This window comes from Budorcas taxicolor, chromosome 1, assembly GCF_023091745.1.
Source record: "Budorcas taxicolor isolate Tak-1 chromosome 1, Takin1.1, whole genome shotgun sequence".
NCBI classification, from domain to species: Eukaryota; Metazoa; Chordata; class Mammalia; order Artiodactyla; family Bovidae; genus Budorcas; species Budorcas taxicolor.
Genome location: NC_068910.1, coordinates 46354337 through 46367682, shown reverse-complemented (window position 1 = coordinate 46367682; position 13346 = coordinate 46354337). Strand labels below are relative to the sequence as shown.

Here is a 13346-nt window from a genome sequence, read left to right as displayed (position 1 = left end):
TTGAAATTTTGAAACTACACATTCAAGAAGTGTCACTGCACTTGCCTGCAAAAAACAGACCATCAAGAACAAAAAGAGAAGAGATGCCCAAAAGCCAAGTCGCAAAAGGTAAGCGAAAGGGGCCTAAGGATGGACGAGACTCCAATTTACCCAGGATACGTGGCAGCTCCTGCACCATGTGACGGATGAGCAGGTCAAGGCACCGGGACAGGTATTCATTGCCGCTTTGCTGCTCCTTGCCTGGAGTGGTCTTTCTGCTGTCTCTCTCGATGTACATCACCAGTCTACACACACAGAAGTGCCAAAGATTACCTCTCATGATAAAATAGTTGATAGCATCTGCCCGAAAATACCACCATGGCAAGTGTTTCCAGGGGGCACCGTCCCCATCATGCTGACATTTAGATATGGAGCGACTTGTCGAGCACAGTCTATTTCTGCCTTAGAAAAATGGAGACATTTATGCAGAGAGAAAATAAGGCAACTCTGAATATCTCTGCCAGTGTTATTACAAAACAATGCCCTGACTTCATTTGCCTTTGGCCCGTTAAAAGAAACCCCACGTTCTTCAGATGACAGATGAAAGGCAAACAAAAGCATCTGGAAAGAAGAGGGCTTTGGCATTTTGAAGATTCAAAGTAGAACCACCAGTTGTCTGCACCTTCGTTGGACATTAGTCCTAAACTTGCTCTGAATCCCAGGCAAGACATAGAAATTCCAGTTCTTTCACTAAACTGTATATATAAATCCAAAGAAAATGATTCATTTCAGCACTGGATATAATACAGAGAGCAGATACCATCTGAACATCTGGATTTCACATGCCCTTTGTCCTCTGGTTTAATGATATCTGTCTCTTAATAAACTTATTTCTTCTTCAAACCAGTGGCATTTGTTATCATTCGTCTCTGAACCAAGAGCCTCCGATCCAGAACCAGGGGACTTGTTGAACCATCACTCTGGGTACCAAGGGTACTGTTGAAAACTGTTGTTCCTTCCCTTTGCTAGACCCACTACCCAAGTTCCCAGTCTCTGCAACTCTTATGAGCTCCCTGACTTCAAAGGCCCCTTGACTGCAATCCCCCTTGCTGGACTCCCCTTGCCATCATCAACCATCTCTCCAGCTCTGCTGCAATCATCATTCCACCCAACTTCTGCTTCCCAAAACTCCCATTGGAAACCAGAAAAGGGTGGTTCTGGACACCATACACATACATAACATACACTGAAATCTTAACACTCAGCATTTATGTGGTTCTCTTAGTAGATTTACGCATCCTTTTGCCTTCTTGCTGGTCATTATTTGCAGCTCTATTAGTAAAGACCTGGGAATAAAACCAAATCAAAAGTTTAAGATCCATATAAGCCAGCTGGCATCTCTGTTTCAGTTGCTGATTAAAGCCCTAATCACACTCTAACAAATACAAGACCCTGCTCAAAATGTAGAGTAAATCCTGATGAATCCATAGAAATATATCGCTATGACTTTAAAAACAGAGAGCACAGAGCTCCATGAGGATAAGTAAACTGAAGAAATGAGAACCTGATTATTTCATGGTAAGCGGAATCCAAAAGCTTCCCATAAAATGGGATATGATAGAATATGTGATAAAATGAATGAGATCAGCCTGGGGAGCCAGGCAGCCTGGAGTTCCCGGGAACCCACAGCAGGACACACTATCGCTGTGGCCTGGAGTTTCCAAGCAAATAGCAGCCACTCCAGGAACCTCTCGATCAGCTGACACCTGCCCCATCAGCCCAACTAAGGAGCAGGACCAGAAAACACCATCTTCCTTCTTGGTTCCCCAAGATGCGTTGCCTGGTATCTCCCTGCCCAGTCTCGCCATCTGCTGAAAAGCTTTCTCCAACATTAAAAGATTCCAGCATTTAACTGTAGCCCCTCCAAGCTAAGTATTTCAAATACGCCCTCTGAATATACTGACTATAATCTGCTCTTATTCCTGCTTGCACACTCTTCCACTGTGATAGTTCCTCAGACTCCAGGGAACTTCCACTGATTGAATCCATGACATTGCCTCCCAACCCATGACATCGTCTTTCAAAATCCATGACATCATCTCCCAATCCATCACATCTCCCAAAAAGCACTTCCTTTTCCTCATTTACTTCCTGCTTCGATTGCATCCCACCATCTATCATTTCATTACACTTTTTTTTTTCCCCGCATCCGTGTAGTCAAATTATCTGGATGAATCTAGCGATCTATACACATCCTGTACGTCTGCAGAGAGGCTGCTGAAGTTAAACATGGAGACGAGTTGCTCCACTGTAAAAGGATGACACCAATACTCAAGGGCACAAAACAGCACCAGCACCTCGCCTATCTCCAAAATTTTCTTCTCTTTAAACCCTGAAATGTCCATCCTCTTATGAGATTCTCAGTGAGTGATTCTGCCTCCTACTATACAGAGAAAATAGAAAGCATCATGAAGACATTCTTCCTAAATCTAAACTTACTGTGTGTCCTATCCTGGCCTCCTTTCCTCCCACCACAACCACTGACCTCTCTCTCCTTGCAACTCTGTCTGGATCACAGTCAGTTCCCTTTTCTCAGAATCCTGAAACGGCCAATTCCTTCTTTTCCATTTTGTATACTCACTCTCTCCCATTTAACAAAATGCTTTTCCTGTCCGTCTAGCAACTCCCCCATTGCCTCTCTCCTCCCTTCCTCAGTCAAACCTCTTAAGAAACCAATCTACATCCAATATCTCCTTTGCTCCTCTTAACTTCTTCCACCCACCACAATCTGGTCTCACTCCCATCACTTTTCCAGTGAGTCGGCTCTTTGCATCAGATGGTCAAAGTACTGGAGCTTCAGCTTCATCATCAGTCCTTTCAATGAATATTCAGGACTGACTTCCCTTAGGACTGACTGGTTTGATCTCCTTGCAGTCCAAGGGACTCTCAAGAATCTTTTCCAACACCACAGTTCAAATGCATCAATCTTTCAGCGCTCAGCCTTCTTATGGTCCAACTCTCACATCGATACATGACAACCTTCTTACTTTTTGAGTTTTTCTGGTTTATGAACCATGAGTAGGAGTCATTTATTCAAAACTTAAGTGTTTTGAAAACATGAAGTAGTATCATTGCTCTACACAGCCAATTAAAAAAAAAAAATTAGGTGCTGTAACACTCAGTTACACAACATACCCTACCAGATAATAAATAGTGAGTGTTCGCAAAAATATTACCTCCTTTTCCTAAGACCTATAGACCTCCATTTTCTTACTATGCCAAGTCACGGTGACTTTAAACAAGAGGTAAATCAATAGCAACACCACAGAAGTATCCCAAAACTTTATTATGACCCGTGGCCCATTATGATTTCTAAATTGTTTTTCTCCTTTCCTTCAGTAGGGTCACTCTTTCAACTTGACAATACTGACAGAGATTTCAATAAATCTGGCTCTAATTCCCTGCCCTACCACCTTCTAACAGCATGATCTTGAACAAATTTCTTAACCTCTTTATACCTTCAGTTTTCTCATTATAAATGGGTTAACAATTCCTACCTTGCAGGACTGCTGTGAAGACTGAATGAGAAAATCATCTGGGGTCTAACATAAGGTACATACTCAAGAAATGGTAGCTGCTTTTATCACTAATAATTGTTGCTTCTAAGAATTATTAAAATTAAATACCACCACAAAAATGAAGACACTGTTTTCTGGAGTGAACAGATCTTAAGAGAACATTCCCAGGGAAGGCCACCTCTGCTGTTCATCCTATTCTCTAACTCACAAAGTCACACAAAGAGAGACAAATACAGTATCACTTATCTATGGAATCTAAAAGACAGTACACATAAACTTATTTACAAAACAAATTTACAGTTACCAAAGGCAGCAGGGTAGGAACGGATAAATTGGGAGTACATCACCAGATGGTCAACACCTAAATCAGACTGATTATATTCTTTGCAGCCAAAGATGGAGAAGCTCTATACAGTCAACAAAAACAAGACCAGGAGCTGACTGTGGCTCAGATCATGAACTCCTTATTACCAAATTCAGACTCAAATTGAAGAAAATAGGTAAAACCACTAGACCATTCAGGTATGACCTAAATCAAATCCCTTATGATTATACAGGGAAGTGAGAAATGGATTTAAGGGACTAGATCTGACAGATAGAGTGCCTGATGAACTATGGAATGAGGTTTGTGACATTGTACAGGAGACAGGGATCAAGACCATTCCCATGGAAAAGAAATGCAAAAAAGCAAAATGGCTGTCTGGGGAGGCCTTACAAATCACTGTGAAAAGAAGAGAAGCAAAAAGCAAAGAAGAAAAGGAAAGATATAAGCATCTAAATGCAGAGTTCCAAAGAATAGCAAGGAGAGATAAGAAAGGCTTCTTCAGCAATCAATGCAAAGAAATAGAGGAAAACAACAGAATGGGAAAGACTAGAGATCTCTTTAAGAAAATTAGAGATACCAAGGGAACATTTCATGCAAAGATGGGCTCAATAAAGGACAGAAATGGTATGGACCTAACAGAAGCAGAAGATATTAAGAAGAGGTGGCAAGAATACACAGAAGAACTGTACAAAAAAGATCTTCATGACCCAGATAATCATGATGATGTGATCACTAATCTAGAGTCAGACATCCTGGAATGTGAAGTCAAGTGGGCCTTAGAAAGCATCACTACGAGCAAAGCTAGTGGAGGTGATGGAATTCCAGTTGAGCTGTTTCAAATCCTGAGAGATGATGCTGTGAAAGTGCTGCAGTCAATATGCCAGCAAATTTGGAAAACTCAGCAGTGGCCACAGGACTGCAAAAGGTCAGTCTTCATTCCAATCCCAAAGAAAGGCAATGCCAAAGAATGCTCAAACTACCGCACAATTGCACTCATCTCACATGCTAGTAAGTAATGCTCAAAATTCTCCAAGCCAGGCTTCAGCAACACGTGAACCGTGAACTCCCTGATGTTCAAGCTGGTTTTAGAAAAGGCAGAGGAACCAGAGATCAAATTGCCAACATCCGCTGGATCATCAAAAAAGCAAGAGAGTTCCAGAAAAACATCTATTTCTGCCTTATTGACTATGCCAAAGCCTTTGACTGCATGGATCACAATAAACTGTGGAAAATTCTGAAAGAGATGGGAATCCCAGACCACCTGACCTGCCTCTTGAGAAATCTGTATGCAGGTCAGGAAGCAACAGTTAGAACTGTTAGACATGGAACAACAGACTGGTTCCAAATAGGAAAAGGAGTGCATCAAGGCTGTATATTGTCACCCTGCTTATTTAACTTCTATGCAGAGTACATCATGAGAAACGCTGGACTGGAAGAAACACAAGCTGGAATCAAGATTGCTGGGAGAAATATCAATAACCTCAGCTATGCAGATGACACCACCCTTATGGCAGAAAGTGAAGAGGAGCTAAAAAGCCTCTTGATGAAAGTGAAAGAGGAGAACGAAAAAGTTGGCTTAAAGCTCAACATGCAGAAAACGAAGATCATGGCATCTGGTCCCATCACTTCACGGGAAACAGATGGGGAAACAGTGGAAACAGTGTCACACTTTATTTTTTTGGGCTCCAAAATCACTGCAGATGGTGACTGCAGCCATGAAATTAAAAGACACTTACTCCTTGGAAGAAAAGTGATGACCAACCTAGATAGTATATTCAAAAGCAGAGACATTACTTTGCAGACTAAGGTCCATCTAGTCAAGGCTATGGTTTTTCCTGTGGTCATGTATGGATGTGAGAGTTGGACTGTGAAGAAGGCTGAGCACCAAAGAATTGATGCTTTTGAACTGTGGTGTTGGAGAAGACTCTTGAGAGTCCCTTGGACTGCAAGGAGATCCAACCAGTCCATTCTGAAGGAGATCAACCCTGGGATTTCTCTGGAAGGAATGATGCTAAAGCTGAAGCTCCAGTACTTTGGCCACCTCATGCGAAGAGTTGACTCATTGGAAAAGACTTTGATGCTGGGAGGGACTGGGGGCAGGAGGAGAAGGGGACGACAGAGGATGAGATGGCTGGATGGCATCACGGACTCGATGGACGTGAGTCTGAGTGAACTCCGGGAGATGGTGATGGACAGGGAGGCCTGGCGTGCTGCGATTCATGGGGGCGCAAAGAGTCAAGACACGACTGAGTGACTGAACTAAACTGAAAGGATTAACAGATACACACTACTATATACTAAACAGATCAACAACACTGATTTACCATATAGCACAAGAAGGAAACATAATTCAGTATCTTACAACAATCTATAACGGAGAAGAATTAGAAAACACAGATATATATACTCGTGTATATAATCAAGTCACTTTGCTGTACACATGAAACATAATATTGATAATCAACTATCGTTCAGTTTTTTTCAACAATAAAACAAAGAAATGGAACATCAAATGTTCCACCTCACAGCACTGCCAAATGGTTTCCCAAAATGGTTGTCCCAGTGGCGCACAAGTTCCCCCTGAGTTACACCTCATCAGTATTTAGTAGCATTAAATTCTTGCTCATTTCTATCTTCTGGTGTTCTCTTGGCAAAACTCTATTAGCCTTTGCCCTACTTCATTCTGTACTCCAAGGCCAAATCTGCCTGTTACTCCGGGTATTTCTTGACTTCCTACTTTTGCATTCCAGTCCTCTATAATGAAAAGGATATCTTTTTTGGGTGTTATTTCTAAAAGGTCTTGTAGGTCTTCATGGAACTGTTCAACTTCAGCTTCTTCAGCGTTACTCGTCGGGGCATAGACTTGGATTACTGTGATACTGAATGGTTTGCCTTGGAAACGAACAGAGATCATTCTGTCATTTTTGAGATTGCATCCAAGTACTGCATTTCGGACTCTTTTGCTGACTATGATGGTTACTCCATTTCTTCTAAGGGGTTTCTGCCCACAGTAGTAGATATAATGGTCATCTGAGTTAAATTCACCCATTGTTTTCTCTTTTTACATGAATTAAATTGACATGAATTAACTTCTATGCACAGAGTAATTCAGAGCTTTTTTCCTTACACTGATATCAAAATGACCCATTTACCACTTACTGTAAAAACCATCACTTCCTCACTGTTTTCTCCTATGTCTCCTCTGCTCTTCTCCGTATCTTCCATGCTTCTCTCTCTCCTCATTGGTCCCAGAGGAATTCAGAACCATATATTAATTCTGTTATTAATTATTAACACTGTTATTAATACTGCTATCAATATAGCAGTATATTAATTATTCAGCTCTAATATGCAGTTAACCCAATCCCGCAAGTTCTGCATTTCAGTTACAGAATATCCACTCTGTTTTTATAGTTCTAGTTCTCTACTGAAATTCTCCATTTTCCAAATTCCTGAATATACTGATCATGGTTATTTTAAGGTAACTTTGTGATTAATTCCATTCTCTGGAAACTCTGTGGATATTGTAATTTATCTCGCTTGTTTTTTGTATCATATCATCTTATCCTCTTACAGGCCCCACTGCTTTCTGATGAGCGTTAAAATCTATATATACAGTCTGTGAGAAGTGGAAGGATTACTTTGAAACCGAGGGTTAAACTCCTCCAGGCTGGATTTACATGTAACTCTGGACCACCTTAATCCATCCAGAGATGATGATGATTCAAAAGTGGGCTTCTTTCCCTGTTCCAGGAAATCCTCCAAATAAGTAACAGGGATCCAAATAAATAAATCCTCCAAATAAATAACAGAAACAAGGCGCAGAGCAAATGGAAATGTTTATCTTTTGGACATTGAAGAATGCAAAAGAACTTCCATCAATATTTATAGAGTAGAAAAAGTAAATTTATTCTTGTGTCTGAGGAGTCAATTTTTTCTAAAATCTACATTATCTATTACAAAATTTAATACTGTGCTCCTTAATTACCATAGTATGACATACCATTTCTTAAAGGGAAAAACTATTCACTTTCAGCCACTAGTATAGACTGTTAAAACATAAGAAAATATCCATTACCTCTGCTGGGAGAAATAAAAGACTGATGGGATCCATAACAATATAAAACTCACTCTAGAATGATGCTCCATTTCTTCATGCCCTCTCCAATGCCTTCCCATTGCAGGATGTGTTTACACAGGCTATAGGAGAATAAATTGACTTCACAGACAAGGGAACATTAGCTACTAAAAGAACTCACATCCTATGAAGGAAATAAAATGTGGAGACGTCTGAGAATAGTATCCATAAACACTTTACAATTTCTCTACAACCAAACTGCAAATGCTATTTCTTCGTGGTCTACAAGGGTATCAAGCTAAAAAGATCGACAAGCTGAACAATAATCCAAGTGTTATTGAGATGAGGAAGCTTGGGAGTGGAGATAGACATAGGGAGTGGATTGGGTTCCTTTGGGGGCAACTCGAAGATTCGTCTTGGGCATGCCACTGAATATGTAAAGATGATACAAACCTGGAGTTTGGAGAGGTCACACAGATGCATACCAAGCTATTTGAAGCCACTGGATTGGATGAAATCACCCTAAGCCAGTGGTGAAAGAGAAACAGAGGGCCCAGGAAGATGCAGAAGAGGGAGAACCAACGAAGAAAAGACTGAGGTGGGAAGAAAGCAAAGAATGCATGTTAACTCCTACCATGAGCCCTTTCACTGCAAAGGAAAATTCGGGTTCAAGCTGACCAGCTGAACCCAAGCATTTTACTTCTCTTTTTTCCACATCCCCTTAGGAAATCCACATTATCCCTAAAAAGAGGAAGCTGTACCATTCACAGCGAGAACCTTCCAAGAATTTTGTCAAGATGACAGTGCAGATGTAAAGGGAGAGAAGCAAGCACATATGAAGGAGAAACCTGCCCGGGAAGCAAGGAGAACCCCGGCAGCACCCTCAGCTCCAAACGGCAGGGAGACAAGTTTAGGCGCTGGAACTGATAAGAAGAGGTGAGTTCCTCAAACCTAAAGACAGTTTTTGAAGAAACTAATGCCAGCAAACCCAGCACGAAGACCATGGTAACTACAAGGAGAGGGATCCCAGGAAGACTGCAGGAGGGAAAATTTTTAAAGCAAAGTAATGACTTGATGCAAGTGGCATTTGAAGAACATGAATCTGGTATGGCACAGATAAATGATGAGAGAGGAAGGAAGCCAGATAGGCCTTTAGCAGTTAAGAGTGTGCAGGTGAAGAGGAGAAACAGGAAGGACCTGGAGAGACAAGAACAAACTGCCTGGAAATGGTGTGAATAGGGGATGAGACGCCAGTAGTCTTTTTCAGAGAGATGGCACATCCACGTTCTCAGAAATCAATCATACGGATTTTTTAAACAGAGAAGTCATGCTCCTTTAACCTAGTCCGGGATCCTCCAGGATGCCATCACCCCGCCCCATCCCCATTCCTACCCCGTTCCGGTCCTCCTGGACCCACTGTGCCCACCAACGGACCACTCCACTGTCGACTTCTGCTGCAGACCTTCCCGTGTGCAGTTGGATGCTGTGTACGATGCAAACTGTGGCTAACCCATCCCATTTGGATTCGCCTTGGACCACCTCACAAATGGTTCCTTGTTGAGACCATATACTGTTCCAGAAAATCAAAACACCACACTTTTCCTTGCTTCACTTCAATCTAAACCCATTAGTATCTATCTACTGCACATTTTTTATAACTGACTTTTCTCCCTTCAGAGAAAATGTGTATTTTAAATACGGAATTTTGGGGGGGAGGAATAAATTTGGAATTTAAAATTAACAGATACAGATTACTATGTATAAAATAAACAACAATGACCTACTATATAGCACATGAGTATATTCAATATCTTATAAAAACCTATAATGGAAAAGAACCTGAAAAACAGACATGTGTATATACATCCCTGAATTACTTGTTGTACACCTGAAACACTGTAAATCAACTATGCTTCAATAAATAAATAAGGGATCCTTTTAGAAAACTTGTGAATTTTTGCCTAATGAAAAAATTTGACATTTTGATTCCACTTGTTTGACTTAGTATGAATAAAATGCTAGATTTCTAATTATTAAAAAACAGATATGCAACAAACAACAAAGGCATAGCACAGGGACTACAGTCAATATCTTGTAATAACCTATAATGGAAAATAATTTCGAAAATAATATACATTTATATGTAGAACTGAATCACCTTGCTTCACATCTGAAACACTGTAAGTCAACTATACTTCAATAAAATATATATATTAAGAAAAATAAGGGACCTTCAGCAAGCTCATCATCCAATACTTTTCTTTGTAGTTAAAGCTGCTGCCTCTTGGGCTATGATGCTCAGGTGATAGTTTTGATCTAAATTTAAATTACAGGGACACACCATATATACAGATCTATTCTGTGTTTATTTCTTCAGTTTCAAAATGTAACAGACATTTAGGAACAGACATCCTTAGCAATCAGCAGAATCCACACACGGGCTACATGATCTCTACAGCAAGGGCCACTATGATTTAAAAAAAAAAAAAAGGGACAAACAGCAGTTCCTGACATGTCCCCTCTCTAAAAAGATATAAACTCATATCCATAGAAAACCAAATCACAGAAATTGATAGCAACATCAAAAAAAAAAAAAAAAAAAACTGAGAGGCACAGGGATGATAAAAATCTATTATATGTCCATTTGTCTATTTGGTCTGTCCAGAATTTCAGAAAAAGGACTATGATGGACTTTGACTGTGGATTACCCAAAATAGAAACAGGTTGTGACTCCAAATGCAGCTGTGATTTCAGCTTAGTACCTCTACTGCAGCAAATTAGCACTGCCCCGGGATCTTATAGTTGCTATTCACCTGGCAAAGGCTTTTCTCTACATGTAAATATGGAAGAACCATCAGCACATGTTTGCTTTTTACTCATCACGGCAAACAGCAAATGTTCAGGGCCTTGCCTTTGAGCTCTGCCAACAAGCCTGCTCTTGGTTATCAGTCACCAAAGATCTGCATTGTCTTGATGTCCCAGCAACATCACAATTGTACACTCGCACTTTGATGATGTTAAGACATTAGGCTATTGGACCTGAGGAACTTCAGTTGGCTTAGTAAGACATTTAAGAGAGAGATAAACTCCATAAAAATCCATTGTCTACTAGGCCCCAGTGAAGTTTCTAGGGCTCGACAATCTAGAACATGTTGAGCTATCCCTCCAGAGCAAAGACAAGTTATTGCATCTTCTACAGATTATGACCAAAAAGTGGGCTTTGTGAACCTAGGCGGCAACATACACCACAGCAGACTGTGTCCCTCTGACTCCTTTTCTGAGAGACCCATACACCTCCTAGCTTTTAATGGAGCTGGAATGAATGAAGGCTCTGTTGCAATCCCCATCCACAGTGTGAGCAGTTCTGCCACGGGGGCCATAGGACCCAGCTCATCTACTGATACTCCCAGCGTCTTGTGGGTTATCTTGTGGGAATATTCACGTGATATTTACATGGGGCCCCAGGAAAACACCAATAAATGAATCACAACACAGGTCTTTGGGTTGCTATCGTCTGAAGGTTTGTGTTCACCCCCAAATTTAACTAGAATCCTAATGCCCAGTGTTATGATGTTAGGAGGTGATTAGGTCATGGGGGTAGAGCACTCATGAAGGAATCATTGCCTTTATAAACGAGAGCCTGCAGAGGGCCCTAGTCCCTTCCTCCACGTATAGACACAAGGATAAGCCTGAAACCTAGAGGAGGGACTTCATCCAACCCACAACGGCATCCTAATCTCAGACTTCAAGCCTCTAGAACTATGAGAAATATATATGTCATTTATAAGCCACCCATCTGAGCCACCAAGGAAGCCCCTTTATAAGCCACCAATCTTTGATATTTTGTTAGAGCAGCTAACAGTTTTAGCTGCCAAGTTTTAGAGTTAAGTCATATTCTCATCTGCAGATCGCTGTTCTTTTGAGAAACAGTCCCTGATAGAGGATGAACATGACGAGTGACATCAAACAATCACATGATATGAATAACGCATTACTAGCTGTATCATTAACCGGACACACCAAGCCACTACGGCTGGGCACACACAGCAGTAACCCATCATCAAGTGCACTGATTTAAGAGCGAAGCTTGAACAGGTCCAGTAAGAACTACTAAGCTGAATGAACAGGTGGTGCAGAGTCCTTCGACACATTCTCTTTAGCACTGTCTCTCCTCTCTTGATCCTGATAAAGAATTAGTTATAAGCAGGTAACCCAACAAGAAAATCACTGAGCCTGGTTAGTGAATGGTTCACTACAATACGCTGGCAGCCAATCAAGGTAGACTGCTGCCAGCATGACAAAAGAAATCAAATGAGTCCCTGAAAAGGAAACCCAACACATTTTGTTTTACTTTATGTTCAAACTGAGACATGGCTAAAGGTACTGATGCCTGCTGATTCATGGGCACTGGCTATCAGCTTGAATTTTCTATTAATGGCCAGGGACTTTGAAAAGAAAAAAAAAAAAAAAAGAGTTAAAAACTGGTGACCAGAAGTTCTGGGGAAGTCTATGTGAGTGGACATCTCAGAATGGGCACAAAGCATGATGACATTTGTGTGCCACGTGGATGCCCACTAAAGGACAACTCCTTTAGAGAAGCCTCTCTACACTCAGGTAGAGAAGATGACACAACCTGCAAATGTCAGTCAACACTGTTTCTCCAGTCACCCCAGGGCTTGCTCATGGGCCCTCATCCAGAGGGGCCTTGGTGGCAGTATTAGAGGACATATATGCGCTCAGCAAAAAGAATGCTCCTCTTCAATTATGACCGAGATCCTGCCCACCCAGCCAACACGAGAAACCAACACTGTGCCCCCAGTCTAGGCCATAACCTGGGGAGACCAGCCAGTCAGCTAGCAACAGACTGGTGCATGAAAGGGGCAGTAAACTCTCCTTTAAGCACAAAGAAATGCCTTATTTATCATCATGATAATCAAAGTAACACTCTATCTCATCAAGAAACTTATTAACAGCAAAAGAAGTGTGGGAATAGGCTCAGGTCCACTGAATTCACTATTCAGCAAGTAGCCCATCAGCCAGAGACATCTGGCGTAACTGAGAAGAAGAATGGCCACTGCAAGCTCAGTGGTGCTGCCAGCTGGGAAACAACACTACGCAACACCGGGTCTTGTAACAATGAGGAGCAATGTCTTCAATCAGCAAACAAAACACAGGCTTTAGCATTTCCCATCATCAAAACACACGGGTCTGGTGGTAATTGAGAGGCAGAAGTGGGACTGACTACCTCTCACTGTTACACCTAACAGCCCACTCACTTCTTTTTTACCTACAGTTTCCACGACACTGAGCTCTGCTGGAATGGTTCTGAGCAAGAATGGTTTCCACTAGAGGACAAAATAATTCCATCTGGGGGATGGAGAGGATC

At 41.4% G+C, this 13346-nt stretch overlaps 1 protein-coding gene across 1 annotated transcript in view; it reads right to left on the bottom strand.

Moving 5' to 3' along the window:
- Window positions 1–13346, bottom strand: part of ULK4 (unc-51 like kinase 4) — a 487906-nt gene that overhangs the window by 348758 nt on the left and 125802 nt on the right. Inside the window, exon 22 of the mRNA XM_052660763.1 lies at window positions 151–284. Coding sequence (XP_052516723.1) covers window positions 151–284 — 134 coding nt within the window. The remainder of the gene's footprint in view (window positions 1–150; window positions 285–13346) is intronic.